Raw genomic sequence first — 27,668 nt, forward strand, 5'->3', positions numbered from 1 at the left:
GCTTCCCAGTTCTCAGCCACAGAATGACATTTTAAATTCGTTTTGCCTGCAACTGCCACTAGGGGGAGCCCACAGAAACAGTGCTAGCCCAGTGCCCCTTGATAAGCTTTCTATCACTGAAGTACAATTGTATCAAATATAGATAATGCTCTGTGAGCAAAACACATCAGCAGTAGCTGCACAAATCGCTGATAGTTTGTTACAATGTATCAGTCTGGAGTCCAAGCTGTTTAGCTTACAGAGTATAGTCTAGCGCAGTGATGGCGAACCTTGTAGAGACCAAGTGCCCAAACTGCAACCCAAACCCCACTTGTTTATCGCAAACACAGAAATTTACCCTGAATACTACAGTCCAGTACAGTATATCTTCCATGTACTTTATCATTTAGCTATAATAGCCTGCCTGCATTCAATGCGCTGCCCGTGCCGTACATAGTGCGCCCTGCGCTGAGGAATGGCAGGAGAAGTCTAAGGCATATTGGTACACCATAGACATTTTCCAGAGGGCTCTGAGTGCCGCCTCTGGCACCCGTGTCATAGGTTCGCCACCACTGGTCTATTGTATCCACTTCTCAACTGAGAGTGGGAGAAGCTGTGTACAGGTCTCATAGGGCCCCATAGCAAAACAGTATGGGCCCCCACCCAGTATGCGTGCAACAATCCCTCCCAGACGACACTCTAGATTTCTGACAAATTTAGACTTTTTTATTGAATTTAGCGGAATACATTTTACTTAAAAAATAAAATAAAAATAATAATAAAACAAGTCACCTTCCACCCTACCAACTTTATCTGACTTCTATGTCAGTAAAGTGAAATACTGTATTTTTCTTCCCATAAGACGCAGTTTTTTCCCCCCAAAGTGGGGGGAAATGCCCCTGCGTCTTATGGGGCGAATACTAATGAGCGCTTCCATAATGTAGTACCGGAGGACCAGGAAGGCTCTGTACTCACCGCTTCCTGGTCCTCGGCTGTCGGCTGTGCTATGGCTGCGCACAGCGTGAGGGCGCTCTGTGACCTCATGCTGTGCAGTCCGGTTCACAGCACAGCCGATGGAGGAGAAGGAAGAAGATCACGGGTGGTGAGGAGCGGCGGTGCCCGGAGCAAGAGAGGTAAGTGATTTTTTTTATTTTATGTCATCTGAGACATGGGGCACATGTAAGGAAATGGGGGCTGATCAAAAGACGCATGTGGGCTAATCAAAAGCGGCAAGAGGATGATCAAAGAGTCTTGGGGGCTAATATGAGACTGGGGCAAGTCAACAGATGGGTACAGGCAAAAAGAAAAAGGAGAGTGTTAATCAAAGAGCTGTTTGGATGTAGGTCCAAAAGTTCTTAGAGTAACCGCAGGGCGCCAATAGAAAGGAGGGTTGTTGGCAAAAAGCAGAGGGAGTAGAAGGCGTCTGCCGTTAGTGGCTGTATGTGTAGAAAGTGCTACATAGGTATATATAATGAGAGAGGGATGAAGTTATCAGCCACAGGAAGAGGCGCCATCTACTGAAGGTTGCTAAATATCAATATGAGAATGCAGAATAAAACATAGGTAAAAGTATAAATAAATAGTAATCAAGTGAAAAGAATACATAAATAAAAATTGGGTGGAGACTTCCGGTTCCGACGCGCGCATGAGAGGCTGAGGGAGATCAGAGCTCCGGCACCTGAAGCCCGCAAACCGAGTCTTACACCCCTCGAATGGTGATTTTTTTCCACATTGACCCCCCGCACAGAGTTTAAAAGGAGTGGATGGAATAATTCCTGAGGAAGGAAGGCATAGCGAGCACGCCAGCGCGACTCTCGCAAGGCGACGTCAAACAGCCGCGAAACAAGATGGCAGCCGCAGAGAAGACCCAGCGACTTACCCGGTCAGCGGCGCAGCCACTAGCCAAACACTCAGAGACGGGGACTGAGGACGCGGAGGTCAGTTTAACCCCCTGATCAGGACATTACCATCTCCTGCCGTAATATGGCGATAGAAGTGGCGAAATTACTTGCGCCAGACATTAAGTCCACGCTGGAAGCCACAGTCTCGGCAGCGTTCCTCCAGATCCAAACGGAGGTCTCCCAGCACTCCTCCCAGATAGCAGAGCTGGAGCAGAGAGTAGCTATAATGGAGGAGGAACTGGAGAAAACGCAGGTGCGGGTACGTGAAGTGTTGTCTAACAATCAGACACTTAAAGACAAGATGGAGGACCTGGAGAATCGATCGAGAAGAAGTAATCTCCGAGTGGTGGGGTTACCGGAAGATATCCCGCCATCGCAACTGCCGCAGATATTTGCGACGGAACTCCCCCAAGCTCTTGGACTACAAGGCAAATACACCGTTGAGAGGGCCCATAGATTGGGTCCGGCCCGACCCCCTGAAACGGAATAGGGACGTTCTAGGTCGAGGCCGGCCATAGCAAAATATTTAAATTATGCCGCCAAAGAGGCGATCCTGAAGAAATACAAGGGAGCCCAACACCCATTCATGTTGAGGGGTGTAAAAGTGTTCCTCTTCAGCGATTACTCCGTGGAAGTTACAAAATGACGGAGAGCTTTTTTGCAAATATGCTCCACCTTAGTCGAGAGGAAAATAAAATTCGCACTGCTGTTCCCTGCCACGCTGAGGGTATTCCACCAAAATGGCTGTATTGATACGTACCTTACTCCCAAGGAAGCGTGGGAAGCGATGGACATTGACATGGATGGGGAACCAAGTCAAGTGAGAGGCAGGAAACCGTCGGGACCCGTACACAACCACAGAAGGGAGAAACTATCGGACTCTCCATACCGCCAGGGTTTGCCGAGGATCAGGGAGGCTACGGAGGATTCCCAAGACTGAGAAGAAAGAGGCTTGGAAGACGTGTATTTGCTAGGACTGCTGAGAAGGCGGCCAATAGATGAATCAGTTTATATTCTACGAAATGGAGGGTAACAGTGTTGGGATTCATCTGATTAGTGTAAAGGGGGTGGGGGGAAGAAGAAAATGATTGCATACATGAAGTAAGGGGGAAATATAGCTTCAAGGAGAAACAAAAAATTAATAAAAAATCATAGAAATGATCAATTACGATGTTAACTCTGAGGGGAGGGGAAATATCGGGTTCACAATGGTGAGCCTATACTGAAGAGTTGCTTAGGGCTTTGGGTGAGGGAGGTTCTCATAGAGTTTATCTGTTTATTGTTTACTTGCTAGAGAGGAACGGAGTAACGACAGCTCCGGTGGTGGTGCGAAAAAAGAGAAGTCAATGCTATTAATTTGATGTCGTTGTTGAACGCAATATATGTTCATTGTTGGGAAGGGGAAGGGCGGGAGTTCTAAATGGGGAACTGTCGCTTTTATTGCTGCTCATCGCTGATTTGTACTTTAACTCACTGGTCATGGACAGACGGTCTGACCCTCCTCTGGATGTGTCTCCGATAATAGCTCTAAATCAAATACCTATATGAGAATCGTCACGTGGAATGTCAAAGGTCTGCGTTCGCAGACTAAACTTAACATGGTGCTCAGACATCTCAAAAAACTAAAGGCAGATATTGCCCTGAGGCAGGAGACACATCTAGAGGAGCAAGACTTCCGGAGAATGCGCAAACAGTGGGTTGGCCAGGTACTGGGATCTCCATCGGTGGGTAGGAAGGCAGGCACAATGATGCTATTACACAAAAACTTACAGTACATCCTGAACAAATGTGAAACAGATGGGGAGGGTAGAGTGATGAGAGTGGAGTTAGGTCTGACGGGAGGCCAACTGCTCCTGTATAATATATATTCCTAAAACACGGCCCAATCAAGTTTTTACCAGGCACTGGAGACCTCTATCCTGCAAAATAAGGGCCCCCAAATGATAGTGGGAGGTGACTTTAACAGAGTACGTAATAGTGTAGAGGACAGAAAGCAGGAGAGACGCAGTCAGTTCTTGCAAAATCCAGAAGGACCCCATACATTGACCCCGTTGCTGGAGGCGACCGGCCTAGTTGATATCTGGAGACATCATCACCCGATGGATAGGAAGTATTCTCACTACTCTCACTCCCAACTGTCTTGGTCTAGAATAGACTACCTATTAGCGTCTCCGGATGTGATTCTGAGAACTCAAAAAACTGAAATGGCTGATCTGCTGATATCGGATCATGCTCCGCTGTGGGTTGAGGTTACTGAGACTCTTCCTAGGGGCTCGGACCATGTCTGGAGGATGCCTAGTCACCTGCTGTCTGATTAAGGATTTTATTGACAGATTAAAGGGGTGGTGGTGGGAGTACTCCCAGGATAATGAATCCCACAGGCAAGACCCAGAGCTTTTTTGGGAAACTGCCAAAGCAGTGTTAAGAGGGCGCATAATGTCATATACAATAGGACGGAAAAGAGATATTCAGAAAAAATATGAGCAGGCGATTCAGCTTGTCCGACTAGCATATACAAAATATCTGGATGACCCGTCAGATATCAATAGAACACAGTGGGTCACAGCAAAACATAACTATGACTATTTACAAGAAGGCAAGGTCAAATGTTTAGGCACGGTAACAAAGCAGGTAAATTATTGGCAAATCTTGCGCGCCCATACACTCGACGCGTACAAATATATCCCCTTAGAGATGAAAAGGGGGTGCTGCACACCCACCCTGGAAAGATGGTGGAAATTATGAAAAACTATTTCACAGCTATGTATTCTCAAGAATCTTATGACAAGCGGGTGGCTCAGGATCTTCTAGCGAAGGTACGACTCCCCATATTGACAGACGAGGCATTAGCTAGTCCTAATGCGGAAATAACGGAGGCTGAGATAACACAGACAATCAAATCCTTACAGAACGGGAAGTCACCAGGCCCCGACAGGTTTCCAGCAGAATTTTACAAAGCTCTGGGACCAGAGATTGTATCAGTGCTAGCTGCATTGTTTAATGGAGTGATTCAGGGGGGAAGAATACCGCCCTCCGGTAACACTGCATACATTAAACTTATTCCTAAAGAAGGAAAAGATTTAACAAACCCGGAATCATTCAGACCCATATCCTTGATCAATCAAGATCTAAAACTGGCTTCTAAAATCTTGGCCAACAGGCTGGCGTTACTTATGCCGGATATAATCGGGGACCATCAGGTTGGTTTCATTAAAGGCCGTTCTGCTGTAACAAATATTAGGAAGGTATTGGCACTGCAAGACAGTTTAAAGGGGAGAACGCCAAATATCTCGCATGCCCTCCTGGCAGTTGATGCCACTAAGGCATTCGACAATGTCAGCTGGCAATGGCTAGATGATGTTCTTGACATAATGGCTCTGAAGGGTAACTTTCGGAACTGTATCACAGCCCTATATGCAGCCCCGAAGTGAGGGTACACGTCCCGGGTTTTCTGTCAGAGGTGATACGGCTTAATAAAGGAACAAGACAGGGATGCCCATTATCGCCCTTATTGTTTGATCTAGCTCTGGAGCCGTGGGCTTTATACCTAATACGTTCTAATTTATATGAGGGGATTAAAGTGGGAAAAGAAGTGCTGAAACTCACGTGCTTTGCTGATGACCTATTAATTTACATGAGATCGCCGGATCTACATTTACAGACAATACTTGAGACATTCCAAATGTATAGTGGTGTAAGGGGGTACAAAATAAATGTGTCCAAAAGTCAACTTTTGCTTTTGGGAGACCAAAACCAACCAAATATGTCCCAACTTGGAGTAGAAGTAAGGAAGGAATATCTCACGTACCTGGGGATCAAAATAGGTAGAACCGCATCTTCAATCTATACTTTAAATTACCCACCGTTAATTAACAAGATTATCAAAGAGCTTGATAAATGGAAGGAATTACCATTGTCACTGACGGGGAGAGCGTGTCTAATAAAACTTATCAGTTTCCCCAAGATGTTATACCCGCTGCAGACAATCCCAATGCTACTGAAGCATGTAGATATAAGGAAACTACAATCAGCTTTCGTGATCTTCCTCTGGGGAAAAAAAAGGCCCTGCATAGCATACAAAAAATTATGTTTATTGAAGTGGGAGGGGGGTTTGAAAATGCCAGATATTAGACTATATAATCTGGCAGCTCTGTTTCGACATGTGAGAGATTGGGTGTGGAATACTGACTACTTTTCGGCAGGCAAGATAGAACGAGAGTTGGCGCAACCGTGGGACTTAGGCCCCTTTCACACGGGCGAGTATTCCACGTGGATGCGATGCGTGAGGTGAACACATTGCACCCGCACTGAATACCGACCCATTCATTTCTATAGGGCTGTTCACATGAGCGGTGATTTTCACGCATCACTTGTTGCGTTGCGTGAAAATCACAGCATGCTCTATATTCTGCGTTTTTCACGCAACGCAGGCCCCATAGAAGTGAATGGGGCTGCGTGAAAATCGCAAGCATCCGCAAGCAATTTTCACGCACGGTTGCTAGGAGACGATCGGGATGGAGACCCAATCATTATTATTTTCACTTATAACATGGTTATAAGGGAAAATAATAGCATTCTGAATACAGAAAGCATAGTAAAACATCGCTGGAGGGGTTAAAAATAATAAATATAATTTAACTCACCTTAGTCCACTTGATCGCGTAGCCGGCATCTTCTTCTGTTTATAACATATAACATAGTTATAAGGGAAAATAATAGCATTCTGAATACAGAATGCATAGTAAAATAGCGCTGGAGGGGTTAAAAATTTTTTAAAAAAAGTTAACTCACCTTAGTCCACTTGATCGCGTAGCCCGTCTTCTCCTTCTGTCTCCTTTGCTGAACAGGACCTGTGGTGAGCATCAATTACAGGTAAAGGACCTTTGGTGACGTCACTCCGATCATCACATGATCCATCACATGATCTTTTACCATGGTGATGGATCATGTGATGACCGGAGTGACGTCACCAAAGGTCCTTTACCTGTAATTAATGCTCACCACAGGTCCTGTTCAGCAAAGGAGACAGAAGGAGAAGCCGGGCTACGCGATCAAGTGGACTAAGGTGAGTTACATTTTTAATTTTTTTATTTTTTTAACCCCTCCAGCGCTATTTTACTATGCATTCTGTATTCAGAATGCTATTATTTTCCCTTATAACTATGTTATAAGGGGAAATAATACAATCTACAGAACACCGATCCCAAGCCCGAACTTCTGTGAAGAAGTTTGGGTTTGGGTACCAAACATGCGCGACTTTTCTCACGCGAGTGCAAAACGCATTACAATGTTTTGCACTCGCGCAGAAAAATCGCGGGTGTTCCCGCAACGCACCCGCACATTTTCCCGCAACGCCCGTGTGAAACCAGCCTTAGTGGCCCTGATGCATACCAGGCTTAAAGACCTTCCAGCAAATATTAAGCATTCCATACTACTCAGAGACACCATAATGACATGGAAAGCAATTAGGAAATTGTATAAGTTACCGATATACGTGTCACCCCAGATGCCCCTGTGGTCCATCCCGGCCTTCCCACAGGGAAGGGACAATAGGATGTTCAAAAGTTGGAGGGAGAAAGGCATCCGCACTCTGAGTGATATAATGGGGATGTCAGACCATATGTTGATGACTTGGGAACAATTGGTGGGCAAATACCAACTAATTACATCGCACTCATTGCCATATCTTCCGCTTTCAGCTTATTGTAAAGCCCAGTTGAAGCCATTGGGAGAATCTGACAGATTGACCTGGTTCGCAGCTCTCCTGGGGGGAATAGATGGTTCGACCTCACTCTCAGATCTGTACAGACGTATTCATAGTACGAGTTCTGTGGGCTTGGTCAAAAGTGTATTTGCACATTGGGAAAGAGACATAAAAGTCACAGACCTCTCCCTCAAAATGAGAGAGGGTTTGGAGTACATCAGAAGGGCAGTCCAGAGCGAACAATGGCAAGAGTCGCAACTGAGAATCCTACATAAAGCCACATATGCCTTCAATCTCTCATACGCTAACGCTCCAGCACATTACCTGAGAGAATGTCCGAAATGCTCGCAACCAAAAACAGATCTCTTGCATGGGTTGTGGGATTGTAGGCATAAGCCACTGTGGGATGAGATAATCTCCTTCATTAAAGAAGTGTGGGACATAGAGGTGAAAGCAGAGCCCCAGCAGTGTATATTTCAATACATCCCAGTGGAACAAGATGAATCCCAAGGGAGAGGTATAGCAGAACCGGGAGTACATATAGTACTTATGGCGGTCAAAAAATGCCTGCTACGTCATTGGCTGTTAAATACATTGCCTACTAAGGATGAGGTTATAGGTTTGGTGAAAAAGATACTATATATGGAAAGGCTGGAATTTGGTAAATATAGAGAGAAGGCGGTGGCAAAGTTCATAAAAAAATGGAGGAGATTAGTTGAGCATGTATTAACAGGGGAGAAAATAGAGGAACTGATGTCTCCCTTTGTGCAAACCAAATGGTACCTAGAGGCAAAGGTTAAGGGCATGCTGGGAAAACTTGAGATATAAATGAGACGGTACACAGTGAATGGGTTGTAGAACTGAAGTGTTTATTACTTGTACTTTCATTATTATAACATGAGCGACAGGTGTTGGCGGGTGAAGTTTGGGGAGGGGGTTACTAGGATTATCATCTGTTATTAAAAAAAAATTAAATAATATAAATAACTGACTAACATATGCAAAGGTAATACATGTAACTATGAATGATGTTATTTAAAAGGATGTTCATGATGTGATATATATATGGCATGCTCGCCAATAATGTTTATTACCTGAGATTTGCATCCGAATAATGAAATATATAAATGGATAACTCCCTTCACCAGGGAGGTGGTCTGTGGGATACAGCTCAAGACACCCACAAACTCAACCTCCCCCCGCCTGGATCGGTTGTAGTATCTTAGGAAGAACTTCAGTCCCAACAAATGGTACTTCCGGTAAAATCCTTTAATGGTATCACAGGTCATCCCAACACGTTTCAGGGGTGTTAACTCGGACCCCCTTCTTCAGGAGCAATCACAATTAAAAATAAAAATAATGATAAAATCATGGAGTCAACTCCATTACTCTAGGTGGGCATTCCTTCTCACCCAATTTTTATTTATGCATTTTTTTCACTTGATTACTATTTTTTCATACCTATGTTTTATTCTGCATTCTCATATTTATATTGATATTTATAAAGCAGAAGGATAATAAGGCAGAACTCCGCTCTTCCAGTGAATAGATGGATACTTTATTACACCCAACAGCAATGCAGCATTTCAGCTCTCTCAATAGAGCCTTTGTCAAGCTAGTGATCGTAGTGCTCAAACAGATATAAATACAGCTGAATACATAAGTGTTTCATAATTGCTAATAAACATATTAACCAGATTACAAAGTGAATACATGATTGTGAATCAAATTTTATAAAGTTAAAAACATCAGGTGCTTCCAGTGAAAGCGATGACAAATTGATACATAATCTTAATCTCATAATATTGTGCATACACCATGATTACATACAATTGATTCATTAATCATTAATAATGTGCTCCTGTGCAAAATAAATCATTAAAAAGGAACAGACTCTAACATGATCGGCTCCATGCGTCACCCTGTTGGCGTCCCACGATGTGTACTGCGCATGCGTTCACAGGTGTCCCGCTCTCGCGAGAATTCCACCTGTCCCACGCCTGCGCACAACACTTGTGTCTCCCGACCAGGTATTGCGCATGCGCCAGCACGGATCCTGTCAACATCGGATCCCCGTACCGTGCGCCTGCGCCCTGCAACAAGGATCTCTGTCTACACAGGACGCTCCACGCCCCGTGTGGCAAGATCCACTCAAAACAATTACAGGACCCGCTGTCTTGTGTCTACATGAAACTTAAAATATATAAATGATAAAGTGGTGACATTCTAGATAAAGAGACACAGCTTGATAACACTATGAGGAGTATTATAAGGTCACGGCTCCCAGTGTCAACCGGAATGCATTAACCATTATGATACAGGGAGGAGGAACAAATCAATGTCCACTCCTTCCAATCATTATACCCCCATTCCATGTATACTGTTAGGGTAGGGGCAGGGTTCATGCATGCTTAACATAGGGCCACCAGCCCTGTTTCCAGGACTGGTGTCCCCATGCGGGACAAGGGAGAAAAACACCTCAGTGTCACCCCCGAGTCCCCTCATGCACCGAAAAACTCCATCTTCACCCATGTCATAGGATAATATTTTACACCACTCCATAATAAAATAACCCAGCATTCCACTGGGACAATAAATCTTCATTTAGGGAACCAAGACAGCCGTAATCCCGTCTGGAAATAATTTGAGAAGGGAGAAAACAAAAGAGAAATAAACAAACAAATACATCATGTAAGGATAGGCGCACATGGAGTCTTCATGCCGGGTAAAGTCCTCAAAGACATGACAATTATTTCCATCCAGATATCCTGAAATATAAAGAAAAACTATATAGGTATAAGACACCCTCCCACAGGTAAGAGATTAGACAGCCCTAAATTCAACATTCAATCCGTTAGGTATCTGGATGGAAATAATTGTCATGTCTTTGAGAAATTGTCTTGTAGAAAAAAACGGACACGGACGCGGACGACATACCAGTTGTACATCCGTTTTTTTTGACTGACCCATTGACTTGAATGGGTCCGTCCTCCGTTTTCCACTGACAAGAATAGGACAGGTTATATCTTTTTGACGGACTGGAATCACGGATCACGGATGCAGAGAAAAAATGGAGGACTATCAGTTTTTTTTCACAGCTCCATAGAAATGAATGGGACCTCCGCTAAACTGTGAAAAATGACAGAACGGACGCGGATGCACACAACGGTCGTGTGCATGAGGCCATATTCAAATATTACCTCCTCACACAGCAGCAAGATGCTACCAGACGATTGAATATGGGGGTCCCTGCAGTGACTTTGAGAAGGTAGGTCCTGGGGAGAAGAGGACACTGGTGGCTTTCCTCTACACCTAGAAGTCGTCTCAGCTCTGATCAGGTCTAGAATAATAAACTGGGAGTTTCTTTAATAATCTATCAGGTTTTTTATATGAACACAGGCTGGTTGAGGTGCGGACATGGAATATATGTATGTAGTGCAGGAAGTCTACTGTGTTATGTGCCACTTGTGCAGGGGGTGGGAGACTAGTGGCCCACCGCGCTCAGGGGCCCACCCGGGGATTCACCTGTACCCCTGTGGGCCTATCTGAGCCTAGCTAATGGTGAGGAGGCCCATGGACTCTGTTCACCATCTGCCTGGCCCTACCCATAGATAATTCATACCATCATGTGAATCTTCGCGGTGTCTCATCATACTAATCAACGATTACCAGAAAGTAATAGATACTAAATATGCACTTTTCAACTGGGATCAAAGAGCGAAACGATCCTGATAAGATATGTCTGCGCTGAAGGACTCCAATCAACAAAATCAGTAATCAAAGCCCAATCTCTCCCTGGTCGTGACATCTCAGTTTTTCTCTCGTCTGCTGCCATCTGGGGAGTGGCGTAGCCACGGGCGGTGCAAAGGCAACAGTTATGCCATGAAGCCCCCGACACAGCACAATTTGTGTGCTCATGTTGATGCAGATATGGAGTCAGCAGAGCGTTGGTGACTTACAGTATGTTCTATGCTCCTCAGCACTCAGCGACCCCCTCTGTAACTTGGCTGAGTTCCTGCGCTTCCTTTCACTTTGCAATAATACCATTCACAAGTGATGGTGCAATATTTCGAAGGCAAGACATTTCACATAGTGACTTGTGTCAGCGGTAACATCCTGTTACAGGACCATGCTGGAATTCAGTGACCTCTTTGCACACAAATGTCTGTAAAAACAGACTGCATAGATAGCGGCTGGATGTTATACCCCTGTGGTAATGGCAGACTGCATGGCCAAGGGCTGGATGTTACACAACTGTGGTAATAGCAGACTGCTTGGCTAGGGCTGTCTGTTATACACCGGTGCTAATGGCAGACTGCTTGGATTGGGGCTGGATGTTATACACCTGTGGTAATAGCAGACTGCATGGATTGGGGCTGGATGTTATACACCTGTGGTAATGGCAGACTGCATGGATTGGGGCTGGATGTTATTCATCTGTGGTAATGGCAGACTGCATGGCTAGGGGCTGAATGTTATACACCTGTGGTAATGGCAGACTGCATGGATTGGGGCTGGATGTTATTCATCTGTGGTAATGGCAGACTGCATGGCTAGGGGCTGAATGTTATACACCTGTGGTAATGGCAGACTGCATGGATTGGGGCTGGATTTTACACACCTTTGGTAATAGCAGACTGCATGGATTGGGGCTGGATGTTATACACCTGTGGTAATGGCAGACTGCATGGATTGGGGCTGGATGTTATTCATCTGTGGTAATGGCAGACTGCATGGCTAGGGGCTGAATGTTATACACCTGTGGTAATGGCAGACTGCATGGCTACGGGCTGGATGTTATACACCTGTGGTAATGGCAGACTGCATGGATTGGGGCTGGATGTTACACACCTGTGGTAATAGCAGACTGCATGGATTGGGGCTGGATGTTATACACCTGTGGTAATAGCAGACTGCATGGATTGGGGCTGGATGTTATACACCTGTGGTAATAGCAGACTGCATGGATTGGGGCTGTCTGTTATACACCTGTGGTAATGGCAGACTGCATGGATTGGGGCTGGATGTTATACACCTGTGGAAATGGCAGACTGCATGGATTGGGGCTGGATGTTTATACACCTGTGGTAATGGCAGACTGCCCGGATTGGGGCTGGATGTTATTCACCTGTGGTAATGGCAGACTGCGTGTTAGGGGCTGGATGTTATACACCTGTGGTAAAGGCAGACTGCATGGCTAGGGGCTGGATGTTATACACCTGTGGTAATGGCAGACTGCATGGCTAGGGGCTGGATGTTATACACCTGTGGAAATGGCAGACTGCACTGCTAGGGGCTGGATGTTACACACCTGTAATAATGGGGCTGAATGAAATGCCTGAAGTCAATAATTAGGATTATCGTATTATCGTATCATCGGATCCCACATTGCCAGATACGGCCATTCACCGCTGGACCCCATAGATTACAATGGGAAGAACAAAAACCATTGGAAACAGCTTTTTCTGTCAGGCCAAAACACAGCACTCATGTCGGTAAGCAGCCAGATCCCATTACAGTTTATGGGGTCCAGAGGTGAATGACAGTATGCGGCAATGTTAGATTTGGTGAGCTCCAGCAGGCTGTTCTCTGCCGAAAGCGTTTAACCATCTAGCCTTAGACGTTGTAGGGCCAGAAGATAGAATACCTGGGAGAATCAGAGAAACTGATGACCTCTAGTCTCCAAATGTTTTATGAGGTCCTCAGTGTATTTTTTTTTTTTAAATATGGCACTTAAGCATGAGATAAGTGGCCCATACATGGTAAATAACTGTCTGCCAAGCCAGCATTTTTTGTGGCATCTATGGACTGTCTAATGGGTATGGGCGGGACGGGTATCCTGATTATTCCATGTTGGTGGGGGGGCCCTAGGATTGGCTCAAAGCCAAGGTGGTCTGCCATCAGCCTATTCCTCTCAATTTATTGCAAACACATGCATACCTGGCCAACCCAAATGTGTAGGTGTATGGGCTCAGGAGGAATAGCTGTCAACGGTATGAGAGATACCCATTTCTTCCCCCTGGAGATTCTTTCTTAAGACAAAAACGTGGGTAATTTGAAACAAACTGGTTGCTATGGACTTGTTGTCTGACAATCACATGGAATAGGTAATATGTACTTAGCAACCAGTCTGTCACGAATAACTTAGATGTTCAACCAGAGGAATCTAAAGGACAAGACCATGTGTGGTGGTCAACACCAGGCACTAGAACTGAAACTCTACCTAATGCATATTACCAGCTCTGTATCCTCTGACAATCGCACCTTGTGCTCCTGCAGCCGCCTCATTATCTCTTAGTAAATAGCTCTCCTGCAATGTCATTATCAGCAAAGATAAGACGTCAAGGGACCATTTTATGGACGTTATGTATAAATGACTTGACAGGTACATTTAGGAATACAGTGGCCAGGATGGCGCCTGCATGGCGAGCAGTCCTCTTGGTTCTCCTCTCCTCCATGTGTCATGGGCTCAACGGTCCAGTCCATGGAGACTTCATGGCCATTGCTGGACCTCTGCAGAGCAACAACAATGGTCGTCTTAATGAAGTAGATCCAGGGGGAGTATTTAGGTGCAACAACGACATTTTAAATGAATTGAAAGACCAAATTCCGACCCTGCAGAAGTATGGCATCACCCACTACAAGATCCAGCTGTCTGTGAACTCTGTAACCTTCAAGGGCAAGGACGAGGGACAACTGCAGTGTTACAGGACCCTTCTCCAGGAACTGCAGGGAGCCAGCATTAAACCAATTGTGATCTTACATGACAGTGACCTCAACAGACTTTTTGAAGTTGGCACCCAGACTGGCACCAGCCCTGTTGATGCCTATGCAGAATATGCTAAATTTGCATTTCATTCCTTTGGGGATTTGGTCCAAACCTGGATAACATTTGATGTTCCTGCAGATGTAACAGATTCACAAACCCTGCAGGTTCTGCTGGACGCCCATGAGAGAGTGTATGCGCTATATCACCAGAAGTACCCTGCTGGAGGTGAGTTATTAAAGGGGAACCGAGATTTATGATGATTGAATGACAGTCACAGAAAAAAAAATATGGTAAATGCTTTTCGTGATAAATGTAACAAAATCAGTGACTAGAAACAATTGTTTGCATGTGATGATACATTACACATATAAATGGATTAGAATTAACATTTGAAACATATAAGAATTATATTAATTTAAGAGTGAAAATAACTGCTATAATAATGTCCTTTATGTTAAAGAATAAATTATACTGCCCATATGTACAAGAATATAACTACTATAACTTCTATAATACTGCCAAAGATAATCACGGGCAGCTCCAATACAGAGGTCCAGGGATAGGAAAAGCGTGGTACTCCAACAAATGCAAACTGAAGAGAAAGTTCATTCCAGCCTCCGGATAAAACAATGGAATCCTGTATTGAGAAATAGTTATAAAATCCAGGTATGCCAAATACATAGTACACAGAAAAAAAACACAGGAGGTGCGTTTTTTCAGTGTACTATGGTGTTTGGAATACCTGGATTTTATAACTATTTTTCAATAAAGGATTCCAATGTTTTATCCGGAGGCTGGAATGAACCTTCACTTCAGTTTACTAAAAATACTGCCTCCTATGTACAAGAATATAACTACTATAATACTGCTCCTATGCAGAAGAATATAACTACTATAATACTGCTCCTATGTACAAGAATATAACTACTATAATACTGCCTCCTATGTACAAGAATATAACTACTATATTACTGCTCCTATGTACAGGAATACAACTACTATAATACTGCTCCTATGTACAAGAATATAACTACTATAATACTGCTCCTATGTACAAGAATATAACTACTATAATACTGCCTCCTATGTACAAGAATATATCTACTATAATACTGCTCCTGTGTACAAGAATATAACTACTATAATACTGATTCTATGTACAAGAATATAACTACTATAATACTGCTCCTATGTACAAGAATATAACTACTATAATACTGCCTCCTATGTACAAGAATATAACTACTATAATACTGCCTCCTATGTACAAAAATATAACTACTATAATACTGCTCCTATGTACAAGAATATAACTACTATAATACTTCTCCTATGTACAAGAATATAACTACTATATTACTGCTCCTATGCAGAAGAATATAACTACTATAATACTGCCATCTACATACAAGAATATAACTACTATAATACTGCTCCTATGTACAAGAATATAACTACTATAATACTGCTCCTATGTACAAGAATATAACTACTATAATACTGCTCCTATGTACAAGAATATAACTACTATAATACTGCTCCTATGTACAAGAATATAACTACTATAATACTGCTACTATGTACAAGAATATAACTACTATAATACTGCTCCTATGTATAAGAATATAACTACTATAATACTGCCTCCTATGTACAAGAATATAACTACTATAATACTGATTCTATGTACAAGAATATAACTACTATAATACTGCTCCTGTGTACAAGAATATAACTACTATAATACTTCCTCCTATGTACAAGAATATAACTACTATAATACTGCCTCCTATGTACAAGAATATAACTACTATAATACTGCTCCTATGCAGAAGAATATAACTACTATAATACTTCCTCCTATGTACAAGAATATAACTACTATAATACTGCTCCTATGTACAAGAATATAACTACTATAATACTGCTCCTATGTATAAGAATATAACTACTATAATACTGCCTCCTATGTACAAGAATATAACTACTATAATACTGATTCTATGTACAAGAATATAACTACTATAATACTGCTCCTGTGTACAAGAATATAACTACTATAATACTTCCTCCTATGTACAAGAATATAACTACTATAATACTGCCTCCTATGTACAAGAATATAACTACTATAGGGCGGAGCTTGACCGGCGTCCTGACCGGCCGCATGTGAAGAGAGCTCTCCTCTCCACTACCCTACAAAGTGGTATATTTCGCTTCCTAACCGCACAAAAATGGGCAATGTCGGCAAGTATCTGCCTAAAGACAAACCTGAACTCCTCAGACAAGAACGGGGACCCTCTGATATGGAGAAATACTTTAATAAGAAGTCTGCAGCTCCGGCCTCAGAAAGGGCCAAGATGGCGCCGCGGGACCCTAAAGAGGGCATGGATGAAACGGAGAGAGCTGACAGCCCGTCCACGGAGGGCTCCCAGGGATCGCAAGCTGAAGCCCCAGAGCCTATCTCTAAGAGGTTCTTGCAGCAGGCGCTTTCGTCAGCCTTATTACCAGTGATGCAGGAGCTCACCGAAATAAAGGGGGACGTTAAGCACATCGGCAACAGAGTTGAGAGGCTTGAGAATACACAAGGGGCTATCTTGGATTATGCCCGAACGATCGGAGACAACTGTGCTGCATATGCATCCTCCCTGGACCGAGCCTACGGGCTGATCGAGGATCAGGAGAACAGAAGTAGGCGTAAAAATGTGCGCATCAGAGGCCTGCCTGAATCGGTGCCCCATGAGGAGTTACCTGAAGCAGCGTCCGCCATCTTTTCTTCACTGTTAGGAGCCGCCAGCGCTTCTGCCATTACAATTGAGCGCATTCACCGCTCCCTGAGACCCAAACCCAGAGATGGGGAACCCCCTCGTGATGTGGTCTGCGGACTTCTGCGTTATGTAGACACTGCAGCGATTTTTAAAGCTGCCAGAGAAAGAGGGGAACTGAAACACGCAGGTTCCAAAATTCTGCTATTCCAGGATCTCGCGCCCTCGACATTGAGTAAAAGGAGAGCACTACGTCCTGTAGCAGAGATTCTTTGGCTGAGCAAGACACCATTCAAGTGGCTATTTCCATTTGGCCTAACGTTCTCTAAGGACAGCAAGAGGTGCACGATCCGGACCCCCAGTGATTTGCCGGCGGCGTGGGAGCTGCTCAACACCACACCACAGGACATTCCATCATGGCTGCCATCGGCAGACACTGGCGTCCCGCTTCCAGAACTCCCGGACAACTCCAGGTGGTCTGGAGTACCATCAAGAAAAGGTCCAGGGGCTAAGCACAGAATCACCTGAACATTATCCACAGGTCGTATGTGGGCTGTTTTAACGCTGGCTCCCTAAGTTAGGAGTTGTTGATTTCGGGGGGTGCAGCTGTAAGAATGTTGAACAGTATTCTTCGCGCCTCAGGGGCTAAGCTGTTTTCCTCAGTTGTCATTTAGGGCAACAAGCCGTTTACTATATTGTATTTTTCTGTTTGCACAAGGGAGATGCACGCATTGCGGTGCGACTCTTTCCTATACCTTTTAAGTTGTCTACTTGCGGTTAGGAGATTTGTTATGTTTGCATAAATATAATGCTAGCACACTTTGTAGGCGCATGGACTCCTGTTTTGTGGCTACAGGAGTAGTGCTGATTGACAATGAGTATGGCCTCTTTCACACTTGCGTTGTGGGGATCCGGCGTGCACTTCCGTTGCCGGAGGTGCCCGCCGGATCCGGAAAAACGCAAGTGTACTGAAAGCATTTGAAGACGGAACCGTCTTCCAAATGCTTTCAGTGTTACTATGGCACCCAGGACGCTATTAAAGTCCTGGTTGCCATAGTAGGAGCGGGGAGCGGGGGAGCGGTATACTTACAGTCCGTGCGGCTCCCGGGGCGCTCCAGAATGACGTCAGAGCGCCCCATGCGCATGGATGACGTGCCATGCGATCATGTGATCCATGCGCTTGGGGCGCCCTGACGTCACTCTGGAGCGCCCGGGGAGCCGCACGGACGGTAAGTATACTGCTCCCCCGCTCCCTGCTACACTTTACCATGGCTGCCAGGACTTAGCGTCCCGGCAGCCATGGTAACCACTCTGAAAAAGCTAAATGTCGGCTCCGGCAATGCGCCGAAACGACGTTTAGCTTAAGGCCGGATCCGGATCAATGCCTTTCAATGGGCATTAATTCCGGATCCGGCCTTGCGGCAAGTGTTCCGGATTTTTGGCCGGAGCAAAAAGCGCAGCATGCTGCAGTATTTTCTCCGGCCAAAAAACGTTCCATTCCGGAACTGAAGACATCCTGATGCATCCTGAACGGATTTCTCTCCATTCAGAATGCATTAGGATAATCCTGATCAGGATTCTTCCGGCATAGAGCCCCGACGACGGAACTCTATGCAGGAAGACAAGAACGCAGGTGTGAAAGAGCCCTAAGTCAACCTACTTCCACCCTGGCACCCTGGGGTTCCTGTGCTTCTGCACGGTGTCCTATTACTACTCTTGAACTGTTTTCCCAGTTTACCTATCCATGTTCACACATGCCATTAGCTGCTATTGTACAGATGTTTTACTATACTGATGGCTTCGATTAACTGCACCTCATTTAATGTACGGGGGTTTAATACACCCCAGAAACGCTCACAAGTGATTAGACTCTTGAAGAAGCGGCGCACAGATATCTGTTTTTTTCAAGAACTCCATCTTAAATTAGGTCATATTCCTAAACTCTCTCGATCTTATTTTCAGCACCGGTTCATCAGCTCTCATGCCAAGGCGTCCAGGGGAGCGGGGATAGCCATCTCCAAAAACGTTCCCTTTTCCCTTATTGCATCTCTGACTGACCCGGAGGGACGTTATATCTTTGTGAAGGGGAAGGTAGGGACCACGCCGGTGACACTGGCAAGCCTGTATAGTCCCAATCGGGGGCAAGGGGTATGGTTGAGAGCTACACTATCTAAATTGTCTTCCTTTGCGGACGGTATTTGGCTTGTAGGAGGTGATCTTAACGTAGCCCTAAACCCAACTATGGATGCTTCGGATCATTCTTCTCAATTGACACAAGCAGCTATTGGTAGGATAAATAAGCACTAAGTAGGGGCCCATCTGCTGGACACTTGGCGTCTGACTCATCCCGCTGAGAGGGACTATACATTCTATTCAGCCCCACACAGGGTATACTTCAGGCTGGACTATATATTTATCTCTGCTAATCATGCCGAGCTAGTAACTCATTCTACTATAGACCCTATGACAGTGTCAGACCATGCTCCTGTCACGACATCCGTGGTGTTCTCTGATCTGCCTCAGCAGTCTCGTCGGTGGAGACTGAATGAAACCCTTCTGGATGATATGGTGGATAGGAAAGATATTGAAGCCAAGCTGAGAAATTATTTCAGGGAGAATACCATGGATGACGTTCCTATTACTACAGTATGGGAGACACACAAAGCGGTCATCAAGGGGGAATTAATAGCTTTGGGTTGTAAGAAAAAGAAAGAGAAGCAAAAAACCTTTCTCTCATTATTAGAGAAGATTTCGGCTTTGGAGTCTTTGCACAAGAAATCTAGAGGCCCAAGCAGATCCAGTTAAAGGACCATCTTAACTATCACCAGGCCAAATCTTATCAACATGCCCAGTTCCGCTTTTATGCGCATGGAGATAAAGGGACTAAGCTTATGGCCTCACTCCTCAAACAAAAAAAAGATGCCTCCTATATTCATGGGATTAAAAGTATGGACGGGAAGCTAATGCACAAAACCTCAGATATTGCAAGAGAATTCCAAAAATTCTATAGGCAGCTTTATGGTATCCGTTGCCCAGATGGTGATACGGAAGCCAAAATTGAGGTGGCAGCTGACAAGTTTCTGCTTAATATTAAACTGCCTAAATTGTCATCCAAAGAGAGGGAACAGCTTCTCACTCCAGTCACTAAAGAGGAAATAGCAAAAATTTTGGGTTCTATGCCAATGGGGAAGTGCCCGGGTCCTGATGGGTTTCCCGTGGGGTATTATAAAAAGCTGTCTTCCATTTTAACCCCTCATATATCTGACTGGTGTAACTCTCTTTTGAACGGTGCCACTCTTCACAGACAATCCTTAGAGGCGACGGTCACAATTCTTCCGAAAGCTGGGAAAGACCCTAACCAATGTGGTAGTTATCGGCCGATTTCGCTTCTTAATGTGGATATTAAAATATGGGCCAAATTGCTGGCCTCCCGCCTTGCACCCCTCTTACCGAAACTAATTCACCCTGACCAGGCCGGGTTTGTGCCCGGAAGAGAAGGCAATCAGAACTCTTGTAGAGTGCTGTCTGCTATGCAATTAGCGAGAAAAAACAAGACCGCGTTGGTCCTTCTGGGAGTGGATGCGGAAAAGGCCTTTGACAGGGTTAGTTGGAGCTATATGAGGAAAACCTTACATAAATTTGGCATTCCAGAGCAGTTCCAAACCGCCATCATGTCCCTTTACCATGAACCTAGTGCTTGCATACGAGTGAATGGGACACTGTCTCAATCATTCCCGATTACAAATGGGACTCGCCAAGGCTGTCCATTGTCACCCACCTTATACGTCATGGTAATGGAGACATTGCTACAAGCCATACGAGAACATCCGGGTATAAAGGGCCTCAGTATTAAAGATGGCTCTGCTGAATTCATAAATGCCGCCTATGCGGATGACCTTTTGGTCATGATCACGAACCCTGTCGAGGCCTTTCCGCATCTTCTAGCCCTTTTTGAAGCATATGGGAGGATTTCCAACTTTAAGGTTAATTACTCGAAGTCGGAGGCTATGAATGTCTCAGCGTCAAGTAGTGTGATTGCCTCCTTAAAGGGCACAACCCCATTCATCTGGCAGGGATCCCACCTTTCATATCTGGGGATTAAGCTTCCTGCTAATCTCGATGATATTTTTACCCTGAACTTTAAACCACTATTGACTGATGTGCAGAGTCACCTCCACTCCCTTAAAATTCCCTATGTTTCCTGGATGGGTAGGAAGAACCTTCTGAAGGCTTTTATTATGCCCAGGATCCTATACGCACTACAGATGTTACCCATTTTCCTACCTATGTCCTACTTTTGTCAGATTAGGAGATTATTCAGAACGTTTCTGTGGGGTGGGAAGACAGCTAGGTTAGCTCATAGCAGGCTAATTCAGAGAAGAAACACCGGAGGGTTTGGGTTACCGGACGCACATCTATATTATCAGGCGATTCATTTAAAAAGATGGGTCCAACTGCATGCTAATAAATGTCAACTTTGGGGGCGGGACTTGGAATTTGTCCAGCTTACACCGGTTCAAAGGGCGGGTCTTTGGGGTCTTAATACGTCTAATCTCAGGTTTTATTAGGGGTAACTGCTTCAGTAATTCAGCAGTTGAATGGTAAACTTAATCTCCTGAATAATCCCTCCCCCCTAATGCCAGCGGATCTCCTCCCCTTTGCTATGAGGCCAAATACCAAACACATAGCCACGACTTGGCTTAAATTTAGGACAGATGAATTTCTGGGAGCATCATCGGGTGATCTCTCTGACCAGCACCCGCTTCATGCACTGATAAAAACATGTAATTTTCTGGAACTAATTGAGCTGAACTCGGTTTCCAAACCGCTATTAAACAATAACAGACATAAACCCGTTCAGTCGTGGTTTGAGAAACTCCTCTCATCTGAAACTATCCCTCGCAAACTTATTTCCCTATGCTACTTGTCGTTGGCGAGTCCCCGCTCCCCTGGAACGCCGCAATACTTGAGGCATTGGGCTGCTGAATTGAACTTAGAGCTGAGCGAGACTGATGTTTTGCGCATACACGCGCACTCACACGGCTTCTCTAGGTGCACTAGGATACAAGAGCACACGTACAAAGTCCTTACCCAATGGTATCAGACTCCGAAACAAATGTTCATTAGAGGTATGAGACAGGATGACAAATGCTGGCGGTGCCTGGACGAGATAGGGACTCTGTCCCACATCTTTTGGTTTTGCCCAATAATCCGTCCATTTTGGGAAGGGGTTTTGTCAACTATCCATAAGATAACACGTGTTACGGTTGAAGCGCCCCCTACCCTTGTGCTTCTGTGGCTCCCAACTACTTCCTTCTCTCCCTCGAAGAGGTGCTTAACCACCCACTTACTCCAGGCTGCCAGACTGCTCATCCCACAGCACTGGTTGTGCACTGAACCCCCCACTGTGGAGGCTTGGCTGAACAAGGTGGACCATATCTGTCATATGGAGGAACTGGCGAGTTGGGAGGACAGAAACCACAACAAATATATGAAACTTTGGACGCCTTGGTTCATGTTTAGGGGTGACCAACAGAATGTCTGATGGGATGTAAGCTATACAGCAATTAGTCGTGGTACAACCATTGTCAGAAGTGATATTTGTGCGCTAACGTACAATCTCCGGGGCTGTGGGCAAGTCATTATTTAGCAGAACTTGTGAATGTAGTTGCTGTCAGTATTTACTATAACTAGTTGATCTAGTACATGTGTAGAAAGGTTATGGATGGGCTTTGGTTTTTGTTCCCCTTCTCACTCCTTCCCCCCCCCCCCCCCCCCCCTCTTTTTTCCCTGCTCTTTCCTTCTCCCTTCCCTAATCCCCTACCTTTTTTCCCTTACTCCTTCCTTCCCAGTGTTCCTTCATCCTTTCATCTGTGTTATTAAAGTTTACAGACCATACGGCGACATCTGTTACTCCTTTGATCTGATCACTCACAGGATATGGGTACGAGTGAATTATGACAAATGTTTAACTTGTACCATGGTCGCCATGTTTGCCTTGTCATTTATACTCTGTGTAACCAATTTAATACATCTCCTTGGGATGATAAGCTGTAATGAGTACTTTTTGTATTACACATTTATATCCTGTGACTGTAACATGGTAAAATGTTGTGGTATGTCGCTGTAATGTGCCTTTCCTTTCAATAAAAAGAAAATTTTCAAAGAATATAACTACTATAATACTGCTCCTATGTACAAGAATATAACTACTATAATACTGCTCCTATGTACAAGAATATAACTACTATAATACTGCCTCCTATGTACAAGGATATAACTACTATAATACTGCTCCTTTGTACAAGAATATAACTGCTATAATACTGCTCCTATGTACAAGAATATAACTACTATAATACTGCTCCTATGTACAAGAATATAACTACTATAATACTGCTCCTATGTACAAGAATATAACTACTATAATACTGCTCCTATGTACAAGAATATAACTACTATAATACTGCTCCTATGTACAAGAATATAACTACTATAATACTGCTCCTATGTACAAGAATATAACTACTATAATACTGCTCCTATGTACAAGAATATAACTACTATAATACTACCTCCTATGTACAAGAATATAACTGCTATAATACTGCCTCCTATGTACAAGAATATAACTACTATAATACTGCCTCCTATGTACAAGAATATAACTACTATAATACTGCTCCTATGTACAAGAGTATAACTACTATAATACTGCTCCTATGTACAAGAATATAACTACTATACTACTGCTCCTATGTACAAGAATATAACTACTATAATACTACCTCCTATGTACAAGTATATAACTACTATAATACTGCCTCCTATGTACAAGAATATAACTACTATAATACTGCTCCTATGTACAAGAATATAACTACTATAATACTGCCTCCTATGTACAAGAATATAACTACTATAATACTGCTCCTATGTACAAGAATATAACTACTATAATACTGCTCCTATGTACAAGAATATAACTACTATAATACTACCTCCTATGTACAAGAATATAACTACTATAATACTGCTCCTATGTACAAGAATATAACTACTATAATACTGCTCCTATGTACAAGAATATAACTACTATAATACTGCTCCTATGTACAAGAATATAACTACTATAATACTGCTCCTATGTATAAGAATATAACTACTATAATACTGCTCCTATGTACAAGAATATAACTACTATAATACTGCTCCTATGTATAAGAATATAACTACTATAATACTGCCTTCTATGTACAAGAATATAACTACAATAATACTGCTCCTATGTACAAGAATATGGTCAAGAGTAAGGACATTGACCAGTATGTTTGGAACGGCCATCTTTTCAGGGCCACCAGTGGGTTTGTCTTGGTTCTGGTACTGGTGAAGATTGACTGGACAGTTACTATGAGAACCTCTCTGATTTGCAGTTTCCCTTTAGGTGAAATTTCCATTTGTATGTAAATCTGTCGCCCTCAGTATTTATAAGGCTACTTTCACACTGGCGTTTTGGCTGACAAATGCCATCAGTTTACATACAGTTTGACGGATCCGGCAGGCAGTTTCGGCGACAGAACTGCCTGCCGGAATCCTCTGCCGTTCTGAACGGATGCAGACGTTTGTATTATCTGAACGAATCCATCTGTGCAGATCCATGACTGATCCGCACCAAACGCGAGTATGAAAGTAGCCTTAGGCCTCTTTCACACTTGCGTTGTTGGGATCCGGCATGCACTTCCGTTGCCGGAGGTGCCTGCCGGATCCGTAACAACGCAAGTGTACTGAAAGCATTTGAAGACGGAACCGTCTTCCAAATGCTTTCAGTGTTACTATGGCACCCAGGACGCTATTAAAGTCCTGGCTGCCATAGTAGTAGTGGGGAGCGGGGGAGCGGTATACTTACAGTCCGTGCGGCTCCCGGGGCGCTCCAGAATGACGTCAGAGCGCCCCATGCGCATGGATGACGTGATCCATGTGATCACATGATCCATGCGCTTGGGGCGCCCTGACGTCACTCTGGAGCGCCCGGGGAGCCGCACGGACGGTAAGTATGCTGCTCCCCTGCTCCCCGCTACACTTACCATGGCTGTCAGGACTTTAGCGTCCCAGTAGCCATGGTAACTATTCAGAAAAAGCTAAACGTCGGGTCCGGCAATGCGCCGAAACGACGTTTAGCTTAAGGCCGGATCCGGATCAATGCCTTTCAATGGGCATTGATCCCGGATCCGGCCTTGCGGCAAGTCTTCAGGATTTTTGGCCGGAGCAAAAAGCGCAGCATGCTGCGGTATTTTCTCCGGCCAAAAAACGTTCCGTACCGGAACTGAAGACATCCTGATGCATCCTGAACGGATTTCTCTCCATTCAGAATGCATTAGGATAAAACTGATCAGGATTCTTCCGGCATAGAGCCCCGACGACGGAACTCTATGCCGGAAGACAATAACGCAAGTGTGAAAGAGCCCTTACCTGCAGGGTCTCAGATCTTCAAGGTGACATGCTTTTATCTTGTGGTAATGAATCACATTGTGAACTCTGCACCCAGAGCAGTCCTGTTTGTGTAAATCAATATCAGAACCAGATAAGTCATTAATGTGAGCGTGATAAGATTGATGAACCCGGCTGATACAGAAAAACGAATCCACTCCACAGAGAGAGTAGTAAAAAATAAAGTGCTATCCTGGGTACAAGGACAACATAATATATGAAAATGTATATTTCAGGGTATCACCCTTTAATAATCATCAGCTTGATTATTGAGGTACATACGATAGAGGCAGATAATGTAGCAGCTATGGGACCCTCAACGAAAGGGGGCCTTGCTCTGAACGGCATCTTTGCTTCCTATCATAATGTTTGGCTGCCTGCAGCCACCACTAGGGGGCGCTCACTGCATACAGATATTTACACCTTCCCTTGAGTTGCATACTAGCTGTAGAAATTAACATGCCTTTAGCTCCCCCTAGTGGTGACCGATTACAACCATTGTTTTATCATATAACTGTATGGCTAAGTGCGGGAAGCAAAGGATTTGGGGCTGTGTAAAATATTCAACCGGTTCATAGGTGATAATATTTATAGAGGACAATAACTTTTAAAAAAATAATTGTACATTTTCTCAGTGGGTGTGAGGCACAATACATTAAAATGGTCTGTCCAGCTATTATTATTGATGACCTTTCCTCAGGATAGGTCATTAATATCAGACTGGCAGGGGTCCGACACTAAGCACCCTGGTTGATCTGGTGGATGAGAAGGCGCGCCTATGTTTTTTGCTCATACCATTGATTTTGAATCAGTGAAATATTGAAACTCTGTTCACATGAGGTTTTTTTTTTCTGTCCATGGCCTAATCTAGACGTCTTTTCCTCAGCATAGGCATAATGGGTGAAAAGTTAACCTTGTGGATGTCTGCAGCCTCCACCAGGGGGAGCTCAGGAGCTTGCTGCATACTGTTATGCATTCAGCAATAGCACAGTATATAGTAAGCGCCCTCTAGTGGTGGCTGCACTAAATCTATGTCTATGCAGGGGATTTGGAGCTCTGTATCAGAACAGAATCAGCACAAAAATTTGGAACTAAAAAGCATATGATAATAAAAGATGGAGCTTCACCATAAAGAAGTGATACATTTTATTGGAAATAGAGGAGATTTTGCATGTGATTGGCATGTGATTTGTATGTAAAGGTATTAATAACGTCATCAGTATATCCACAGCCACTGACAGAGGTGATTATACTAATGAAAAAAATGATTGATAGATTAACGAGGACATCATGAGCCGCCATCTTCAGAACTGATTTATGATGGTCTTTTTATCTCTATTATCAGGTGGACGGATATCCATTGCTCTGGGAACAGCAGCGCTGAGCACGACTCCTCGAGTCCTGGTAAATATAGTCCTTCAGCCCCCATGTTTTCCATGTATAAGGCCAGAGGAGGTCTAGGGGATGGCAAACTGGGCAACTGTCAAGGATTCCCATTTACGAGGTCACCCTCCTATAGGCAGTACTCCCATTAACAACCTGAAATTATCATTGACCTCTTCACTGTGTAAGACCACCAAGGACTTCACAAATAACCCCTTCACTTCCCAAGACCACCAGTGATTTTGAAGTTATGATAAAAATATTTTCAAAAAATAGGGTGGGGGGGCTATACTTTGCTCGTTGCTCAAGACCCCATCTTATAGGAAAAAAAGTACCCACTGTAAATTAATAGTAAGATGAAGGCTAAAATACATAATGAGAGGGGGACTAATAGCAATGATAAAAAGGAGGCCCCTTTCAGGAATCATGTGTGACAAGGACATCAAACAATTGACTATTTCTGTGTGTTTTAGGAAACAGTTGATTTTCTTGCATTGAACGTACGATATGACTGCCATGATGGGGATCAGCTGCCAAAGTGGATTGCAAATCTGGTAAGGAATGAGTGACTCCTCGTTTATCAAACATGAGTTTCCAGAAGAAGCAGTCCAGGTCTTAAGCTGGCCATGTACATTACATGTACGTTGGCCGAACCAGCCAATTGAGACAGGACCAACCCA

The 27,668-nt window shown here is 44.1% G+C and overlaps 1 protein-coding gene across 1 annotated transcript in view; it reads left to right on the forward strand.

Annotated features, from left to right (window-relative positions):
• Positions 1–14,079: 14,079 nt before the first annotated feature.
• Positions 14,080–27,668, forward strand: part of LOC121008830 (lactase-phlorizin hydrolase-like) — a 37,642-nt gene continuing 24,053 nt past the window's right edge. The window contains exons 1-4 of the mRNA XM_040441529.1: positions 14,080–14,578; positions 16,619–17,601; positions 19,081–19,209; positions 27,462–27,542. Coding sequence (XP_040297463.1) covers positions 14,080–14,578; positions 16,619–17,601; positions 19,081–19,209; positions 27,462–27,542 — 1,692 coding nt within the window. The remainder of the gene's footprint in view (positions 14,579–16,618; positions 17,602–19,080; positions 19,210–27,461; positions 27,543–27,668) is intronic.

This window comes from Bufo bufo, chromosome 7 (genome assembly GCF_905171765.1).
Source record: "Bufo bufo chromosome 7, aBufBuf1.1, whole genome shotgun sequence".
Lineage (NCBI taxonomy): Eukaryota > Metazoa > Chordata > Amphibia > Anura > Bufonidae > Bufo > Bufo bufo.